At 43.8% G+C, this 9960-nt stretch overlaps 1 protein-coding gene across 1 annotated transcript; it reads left to right on the top strand.

The window, feature by feature from the left end:
* The first annotated feature begins 3108 nt into the window (after positions 1–3108).
* Positions 3109–4991, top strand: LOC127297316 (B3 domain-containing protein Os03g0120900). Its single transcript, XM_051327613.2, has one exon. The coding sequence runs from the start codon at positions 3722–3724 to the stop codon at positions 4676–4678; it is 957 nt and encodes a 318-aa protein (XP_051183573.1). The 5' UTR covers positions 3109–3721; the 3' UTR covers positions 4679–4991.
* Positions 4992–9960: the final 4969 nt, after the last annotated feature.

Genomic DNA, 9960 nt, shown 5'->3' with positions numbered 1-9960 from the left:
TCCTATATATACTCCATTTTAAGCATTTGCAGCTAGTCAACCTGCAATCTCCATCTCCTATATATACTCCGTAATTAAAGAAAAGTAGATCTTGTCAGCAGTCGTCATGTCTGAATCATTTCACATTATTTTGAAGCTGCAGAAAACTGGCCTTGGAATATCACTTTTCATTGGCAAGCTAGGATTATGATCGAGTTGTACACTATAGTGTCCATATTAACTCGTCATCCTAGATTAAGATACACAATAGTTAACTATAAAATTGTAGGACATACTACTACTTTATTGCTATATGATCCACATTTCACTCACACAAAATGTCTAGGATCACGTGTTGCATGCCTGCAGAATATACACAATAGTTAACCCTATTTTTGAATAACCAGCGATGAAAACACCGGTACAACTTAGTACTTCTCCCGATACATATTACTTGATGCTAATGTAGATGTATCTAGACACATTTTTGTTGTAGATACATCCATTTTAGTATCAAATAATATGGATCGGAGGGAATAGCTTATATCATCCACGGTCCTGTGACAAATGGAGCCCAGAGAAGGGCTCAGCTGCTTTGCAAAAGAGAGAAAAAAAGTACGTTCTCTTAGCTTTGCAAAATTGACATGCTACATGCCCACTTGAGATACGCATGCATGCAAAATGCAATGCACATATCCTTCCGTCCAATGGTCAACAAAGTGCTCAGCCGATCCACAGCAAGGAGCTGGCGGCTGCCTGGTCCCTGGTCCCATACGATCTCTTGGAATGCATCTTTGGGCTCAACTTGAGGTTGTTTGAGAAGTGGACGTTTGACCAAATTTTAACCGGTCTCGATCTTGAGCTACATCTTCTTCAGAATACAAATAAAGTCTTGAGTCTAAATATAGATCTTGAGCTTGCTCGAATCCGCTGTAAGTCATAACTAAGTGAAACGAGGAGTTGCATTAATTTTTCAATGTTTTTATTAAAAAAGGTGCTTTCCTACATAGGGTTCGCCAAGTGCGGATGGACCTAGCTAGACCACTTGTTCTGCATACCCCCATGCTAACCGGTCGAAATCATCAACACTAGGGAGTACATTGTAAGTAATACAGGAGCCTTTTGTGGCCATATATTGTGTAGCTTTCTTATTTTAGGACCATAATGTTACTTTCAGAGATTACTCGAGATTAATAAAACAAATTAAAGGCTGTGTGACGCACACGAAATTTAAAGACATAATTGGGTGAGTAGCGCCAGCAGGGTATTGTGGCGCACGGAAAGCTTAAACAACCTCCTTGCCATCTAGTTAGTAGCTTTACTAGGACCATATGTTTAAAAATATAAGCACACTCAACCGTAACTTAAGTACAAGTTGTCGTAATTTAACTGTTGTCCCGGGTCATAAACTTCCACGCTACAGCCAAAACTTGTTAGCGGCGAACACGATGTCATAAAAAAAGTAAATTGTGGAACTGATTATACCAATACAAACAAGAGTAGAGAAGTCCTTTCAGCAGTCTAACCAGCCGTCAACTACCCCCTCCCAATGCCTCGCGATTCTCCACCAAAACAAAGGAAAAACCCCTGGAAACAAACAGCCAGTGGACACACACACACATACTCATATATATATATTGGCATCTGCCTACCTCATGTGCCAAGTGAACACCCAGCAACATGTGTGTGCACCTTATAAAATATGCCCCTACTTGTAGTAAGTAGCTGCAGATTGTACCTTATTGTATGCTCCACATGTGTATGCGTGACCATAGAATAGGCGCCTCTCACTCCTGGGGCCGAATCAGATGTGAGCAGCCATGCTGACCCCTCTCTCCTAATCTTCTCTTCCTGCCACAGTAGCTGGCCCTGCAGAGGCTGTATCCAATTTTTATATTGCAAGCAGATAACCTGAAATAAATTCAGAGCCAGTTCGGCCTAATCAAAAACTGCCCTCAACAGACTCACGTTACAACTATAGTACTATCTTTATGTATTCATGTTTTTATTTGGGGATCTTAGGTGTTGAGATTTGAGGAAGCATGTATCAACATATTATGCAATCACTTCAATTTAATACACCAACAAAATAAGACAGCCATGTTCGGTTTTCAGTGGCAGATCAATCTTGTGCAGGTTTCAGCAATACCGTTCAAACTTAGCATCTGGATGTGATAAGAACCTGCCAGCTAAGACTAACCATATGCATGATAATAATATCCAGATGTTTACATATATGAGTCCATTAAATATATTATGATAGCCTAGTGCTGCCAAAAAAACAAAACTATATCGTAGCAAAATTATTCCTTCAGATTCGCTATTTCTCATTCGCCTGGAAATTACTTAGAACCCCCATAAAAAACCTGGTACAATTCTATATATCCTGAATTCTGAGAAAATATCTATTTTTTTCACCGGATGGTCAAATTATTACTCCAGCGTGAGCATTTTCTTAGATTGATATGAACATATTTGTAAAATCATCAAGGAGTTAGTTATTTGTCAATCGACTCAGATATTTTTTTTAAAATTATTTTTGATATAGAGACATTTTTTAGATTTGGATGAACACCTTTATATTATTGACTGAGAAGTCAACTAAGACATATAGGCTCCAATAACCATTACCTTTTGCCAGCTTAACCCGAAAGTTCAAGGAAACTTCGGAAGGGACGAAGAGACACTGCAAACTCAAGTCAAATTGCAATGCAATAATATAGCCACCAGTTGATACAGCTAGCTAGCAAACACTTGGATTGTTTCATTTCTCAACATCAAATAGAATATAATCTTCCATATATAAAAGACTCGGATGACATCAAACAATACTCTACGCAAACAAATCCTATATTCAGCCGAAATATCACATAAAATACAGCAATTTCGATACCTACCAATACAAGGTAGAAAATGCTAATCCAACAACTGGCATTTTGGGGCTCCTCATCACCTGCCTAACTCACATAAAGTCTCTCCCTATAGCATGACAAGGACAAGCTCACATGAGCTCAACCAGATAATCCATGGGCCCCTCCCTAGCTAGCTAGCCCTCTCACGCCCCATCCCTCTCTCTCATCAGCCATCCTCCCTTTAAAAAGCAAGCTACATGTATTGTGCCCACCCTTTCCTCCCTCTATCGGTACACCACCATCACCCCCTCCCTCTACATACACAAACACACACGTATACATACACACTAGTTAAGCTAGGACAATTACCTTTGGTGGCAAGACAAAAGTAAGCATCCATCCATCTATCCTCATCTCCCTCCACCCCTTCATTCTTCCACCACATAGTACTCCTCACTCCTCATCAGCCTTCACGCATCTAACAAGCTCACCTCCATTACTTCCTCCAGCCTCTCTCCATCCTCCTTACCTCTTCTTCCTCGATCGTCCTTCTCGGCCTCTTCTTGCTCGATCTCAAGTGTCCGAAACCTCCAAGAAACTCAACCTAGTCGGCCAGGAGAGAGACACCGGAATTCTAAATTCCTTCTCAGTTCGCCATCCACTAACCGATCGAAGAGGGTGCACTTTTCCTGCCAATTATAATAAGCCCAGCCAATCCTATACTAACAATAGTAGTCACAGCCCAGCTGAAGCAGCACAGCACCAGCTGCAGCTTGCTGCTGGTCAAAGGTCAAGGAGAAGCAAGGCAAGCAAGTGAAGGGAAAGAGGAGGCATCATCTACCTACCTAACCTACCTCTCGATCGATCGGTGGTGCGCGAGGTCTGCTCTGATGGAGTTCACCGCAATCAGGGCCTCCACGGTGGCGGCGGCTGGTGCCGAGCACGGGCAAGACAGGATCGGCGGCGGATGCCCGTCGCCGGATCAGCCGGCGGCCGCGGTGGAGAAGGAGCACATGTTCGACAAGGTGGTGACGCCGAGCGACGTGGGGAAGCTGAACCGGCTGGTGATCCCGAAGCAGCACGCGGAGAAGTACTTCCCGCTCGACGCCTCCTCCACCGACAAGGGCCTCCTGCTTAGCTTCGAGGACCGCGCCGGCAAGCCGTGGCGGTTCCGATACTCCTACTGGAACAGCAGCCAGAGCTACGTCATGACCAAGGGCTGGAGCCGCTTCGTCAAGGAGAAGCGCCTCGACGCCGGGGACACCGTCTCCTTCGGCCGCGGCGTCGGGGAGGCCGCCAGGGACAGGCTCTTCATCGACTGGCGCCGCCGCCCCGATGTCGTCGCCGCGCCGTTGCTCGCGCACCACCACCGCGGCCACTTCGCCATCCCCTCCATGCCCTTCGCGCCGTGGACCACGCACCACCCTGTTGGAGGAGGCAGGATGTTCATGCCGGCGCCTTCGCCAGTGTCCGTCTACGAGTACGACGGCCACCACCACCACACCCGGAGACACGTCGGGTACGATGGTTACGAGGCGGCGTCCGGCAGGCAGGTGCTGTTCTACCGGCCGCAGCAGCAATACCACCACCACCAGTCGGTGGTCCTGGAGTCAGTTCCGGTTCGCCTGGCGGTAGCTCCGGGGCATCCGGAGCCGTCGGTGGCGACGTCAGGGTCGAAGCGGGTCAGGCTCTTCGGGGTGAACCTCGAGTGCGCGACGAGCACCACCGAGGACGATTTCGGAGGCCCCGGGAGGATGGCGCCGCCGTCGCTGCAGCTGCTGTCTCCGGCGTCCTCGTCGTCGTCGTCGTCCGGGAAAGCGAGGTGCTCTTTGAATCTTGACTTGTGAAGCGCTAAAAAGTGGACGGTGGTACACTACGACCCACCACTACTGCTGCTACTCCAATTCTGACAGAAACGGAACCGCCGCCGTTCTTGTGGTCGAGACTCGAGAGGCCGGCAGGAGAAGTAAACAACAGCGGCGCGCGACGGCGGCCGCCGGTGCATGCGTGGACATTGGAGTACTCATCTAGCTTCTTCCTAATCTCTCTTCGTATATAGCTCATGATATCTCTTTAATTAGCCAGTGCAGTGTGAGAAGAAACACGAAAAGAACAAAGCAGCAGCAACCAAAAAAATATTCTTTCTAGCTTGATGCATAATTTCTTGCTTCGATTTGGTCTGATTTTCCATTCCTTTCCTCCCCCTCCCTTGTGCTTAATTATATATTTTAGTTGTCTTAACATGATATCTTGTTCTTTTGTCTTGGGGGGAACACAAATAGACACTGCCACTCCTATCTAATGTTGAAGAAGAAAATGAAACACATTGAGCTTCCCACATATGATAACAATTTACACACACACCGCTATATAATTATACACACAAGTATCTTGTCGATGGAAAGCAATGTTTAATTAACTATATGTTGTAGATGGGCACATGGATTGTTCTTGTTGTTGCTGGCTCTAGCTAGTGTGGGCATGCAGGTCAATTGGGCTCTCCTTCCAAAGAAGCAGCTAAGCCTAGCTGTAGGTGAGGCCGGTGATGCCCTTTAAAATGTGGGAGAGCTAGGGCAGGGCCAGGCCAGGCCAGGGCCAGGGCCAGCGCGCCAGCATTCTTTCTAGCTTGCTTGCTAGGACAGTCAGTTATGGGAGAGGCCTGGAGGTCAGATCCTAAATCCTTCTACTACACATGCATGCCGCTGCAATTGCATACATTCATACCTCTCTCTCTCTCTCTCCACACACAGAGAGAGTGCACTATTGCACTCCTTGATTTGGCTTGCGCATTTGTCCCATATGCAATTCCTTCTCCCCTGCTGCCTCTGCTGTTTCTTCTGAGGCAGCACCACGGCAGCATGCCTAGTGTGTGAAATGTTCATCAGGGGTATAGTACACCATCTGTACATACCACAGAAGTACTAAATGCCAAGATTTGTATACGCAACCCAGCCCAGCCCAGACGACCTTTCTGCACCGGGGAGTAAAAAGAAGAATTAAAGCTGTCCGTTACAGAGCAGTTGTAGATCCTTCCCTCCTGCTGCCCTTCGGTTCTTCCCCAGAGAGAGAGAGAGAGAGAGAGAGAGAGAGAGAGAGATGAATGTGGATATAGTGCAAGACTGCAGAACACATTGCGTATTGTACGTACTGCTACTATTACAAAGCATTTCATGACACGTACAGTACCACTTCAAAGCATTGCATGGCACAGTTAATTAAGTATACACTTGCACAGTTGCACGTAATGGGGATCTGAATTCAGGTACTGGGGCAGCAGTTATAATCTGCAGAAGAGAGTAATTACTGGCAGGAGATGAGATGAGAGATGTGGGAGCTTTAGATTATGCATGCTAGAGTAACTTTTAGCCATGTGTTGTTCATTATTTGGGTTCAATGCCAGGCATACTGCTACCACAGTCCAGGATGTATGTAGCTGCCTGCCTATATTATTGATCTTGATTTGAGTCATTAGTTCAGTCTCTCCTACATCCATATGGCCTTGTCCCTTGTCAGGGATTCAGCCTGGACTTGGTAGCTTTGTTGCTATTGCCTTTGGATAGGAGGGTTACTCCGGTGCTCCCCCCTAAAATAAGTTGAAGGGTCATAGTTGATATTTTTTCCTATGTTGGATCCGCCGAAATTCATATCTAACCCATGTATACATGTCTATATTAATACGGTATGTATACGTCGCGCAAGGAAAAAAGAAGAGGTCACATGAGCAAGATCTTTATAGCATTTTTCTATTTCGGCACACGCACGTGACCGTAGATACGTATAAAACGAGGTACAACACAACACGGACCATACGGACCTGTACATGGCTGTACGGACGGTGGACCTACACTCAAAATTACGATCGTGGGCCCTCTTACGAACATCTATGGGAAGATCTCCACCATAATTGTATTTTATGCGCCCATATTTTTTTCAGGGGAGGAGCACCGGAGCAGAAGCTTTTGGATAGACGTCCTTGACTTGTTTGGAGATCATACACTCTCATCTTTTATTCTAGGCAACGTACACTCTTATCTGACTCAACCACTATGGATTGAAAGGAATGTTTTTTCGATCTTCTTACCGGCCATTCAAAAGAGTTGAGTGAGATTGTAGATGAAATACTAAATTTGTGCACCTAGATTTCTAATAGAATTAATGGAAAACCAAATAACTAGGTGTTTAGCTAATTCATTTCTTTCATTTGTTTCTTTTAACATTGATATGTGGGTACACACTTTCTGTTCATCTATTTGTTTGGCTACTACTTATTTTTTGAGTAGTCTAAGTTGATTGCATGTGATTATTTTGAATGTTAGTAGTAAGGCCATGCCATCAGGAGCATGATTTGCTTGGTTTGACTAAGTTGAATATATACATAAAACTGGCCCCTAAAAAGGAAATGTACTTACTAGCTACATATTGTTATAGTCAACAATAATTAGATTTGTGCCTAGGACAAAGAGTGATCTCTTCCTTTGTCTAAATATAAGATTTAGGCCTATATATATACAACTGAAATATAAGCATCTTGTAAGATGAGCCTATGGGTATTGTTAGGCATGTTCACTTTAGACTCCTCTGATATAGGACGAAATAAAATCACATTAATCTTTCGGGTGATAACCATTAAGCACTATACAAGTACAAAACATCATTTTGGCGTATGGATTTTCATGCTTAATGCAATTAGTATCTATTATTCTGCATCTTCGACATGGACAGACAAGCTTACATCAATACAAGTTGACGCTTTGTCTAGAATGATAGTAGCTTGGTAATATTACTATGTGGACAACATGCATGCGCCATAAATTCCTTTCTCCTTGATACTATATTGGTAACATGGAAAATCTTCTCTTGTGTCGAGCTATTTTTGTTTGTTATTGGATAACTTATTCATCGATGAATCAGTGAAATTTGACTTACCACTATATTGCAATTCTGCATTTTGTTTTGACAAGATGAGCATTTCATATGTATAGATAGCTAGTTCCATATTCATTGACCCCATGTAGGTATTACGTTTTTTGTTAATAATGCCATTTTCTCATATAAATTTAACAGGCTTATATATATATATAGACGTAATATATCTAACTGCTTATCTAACCGATCTTTTTATATATTCATTCATATGCATGAGTATGCATCTGGAAGAAAAGGCATCACTGTATTTGTCAAGTGGATTGCGTTAGAAAAGATAGATTCTGTTTGAACTTCATGATCAGAGTGCATCTGTTGGAAGGAAAGGCATAAACTGGGGTAGTATATGAGTACTGAATACTGATACGTGCAGATATATGCATGGAGGCATGCTTTTCCTTTTCAGAACCATATCATGCATGCAGGTTTTTTTAATCTTTAGGACGGTATGCATGATCCTCTTTCCGCAATTCTGCGTATGGCTGATCCTTAATTAGTTTGCGATCTATTGAATAGTTTGGATGGGAGATCAAGCAGATTTTCCATGATGTCTGGAAAGTGAAGTGTGAACAAGTGTAGATCGCATATGAACACATGATGAGACAACGACTTACTAATTATATGCACGTTTAGAAGTCTGAAATTATTAATATTTTTCTGATAAAAATGTGATTAGTGTTAATTTTAGGGATCAAATGGATATATTTAGCAAAGCATTATGTTAATCACTGTAGCCTTAAAATCATCACATACTATTAGCTTAGTCCACGTACCTACAAGGTACTCAAAAATATGACCACTACTCCCTTTCATCACCGCCTTAACTTGGTTTTGCCAATTCATTTTGCCGAGTCTGGAGATTTTCCTCCTGGTTTGTTTGTCAGTTCCTTAATTACTATCATTGTTGGTGAAAGATTAGTTACCGGTAGTGGCGACTCTCTATATATGATGGCACCAGTCAGCTTGTTAGGGTTACGTTAGTTTTGGTTGTTTCTTAAGTTATCAATTTATCAGCAGAGTAGTTTTGCATAAACTACCGTAGACAAGTTATCCCGTGAATGTTCAAGACGTGTTCAAGTTTATCCAGTGAATCTTATGTCCCACGCACACAATATCTAGAGATTGTAACTCGTAATCATCTCAGGCAGTTCATGATGCTTAATTCATCTGAATTCTTAAGTTGGTTAAACTTGATCAGACATGGTGAGAAAGAGGGATGACCTCCAATACAATGGAAAAATGAGTCTTCCCCATTATAATCATGTACATTCATATTAATACGTATTTTTGGTTCCTTTTTTTCGATAAAGAGCATATATTTTTGGTTCGTATGGGGTAGGTTTGGCACTTCACTATGTGATTTTGATAATGTATAGCGAAAATAGCAGAACGCTCTACCTATATTTTCATGAACACGATTGCAAATCTCATAAAGTTGGAGATTAAGACGTACATTCCAAGCGAGTTTCATGGTTCTCCTTAATTAGAGCAAACTACAAAAGATGTTTCTTCTACAATCACAACTCAGGTTGGAATCTTATATGATTCACAATGTTATATACTAAGGTGGGGTGCTAGAAAAGGTGGAAATAAATTTTTTTGCGGAAAAAGTTTGAAATAATTAAACACAAGTGAGGTGACCATAGCCACCCACTACGCGAGAGCCGGCATGTGCCGACGGCCACCCGATGTGCCGACGGCTAAATGTCGGGGCCGTCGGCACAGAAGCCCTCGTCGACCGGCGACGGAGTTGACCGTCGGCACAGGCCGGCTGTCGGCACACTGCATGTTATACCGACGGTCACCGTCGGCGCAACAATGGCCGTCGGCACAAAAATATGGCGCCCGAAGGTCACCGTCGGCATAGATTCACCCGTCGGCACAGGCACTGATAGGTGGGCCCAGCCGTTAGGCTGTCACGGCGCCGTCTAGGCTGTGCCGACGGTGGCCCACGGCGCAACCGCGGCCATCGGCCCAGAGCCTGACAACTGGGTCCCTTCTCCTACTGTGCCGACGGCTGCCCACGGCACAACCTCGGCCGTCGGCACAGCAAATGATGCCCCACCTTTTTTTAACATTTTTTACTACATATAATTGTTAATCCCAATCATTTTTATTTGTTTATTTTTTTCTTACTGCTAGTTTGGCGAACCCCTTTGCGGGAAACCTATATATGTATAAGGGCGGTATAAGGGCACAAAAGTGA

Source organism: Lolium perenne, chromosome 4 (assembly GCF_019359855.2).
Source record: "Lolium perenne isolate Kyuss_39 chromosome 4, Kyuss_2.0, whole genome shotgun sequence".
Taxonomy (NCBI): Eukaryota; Viridiplantae; Streptophyta; class Magnoliopsida; order Poales; family Poaceae; genus Lolium; species Lolium perenne.
The sequence above is the reverse complement of the archived record's forward strand: the minus strand, read 5'-3'. Positions and strand labels throughout refer to the sequence as shown.

Excerpts from the sequence above, each read along its gene's own strand:
- LOC127297316 (XM_051327613.2), top strand. The coding sequence starts at position 3,722 with ATGGAGTTCACCGCAATCAGGGCCTCCACGGTGGCGGCGGCTGGTGCC.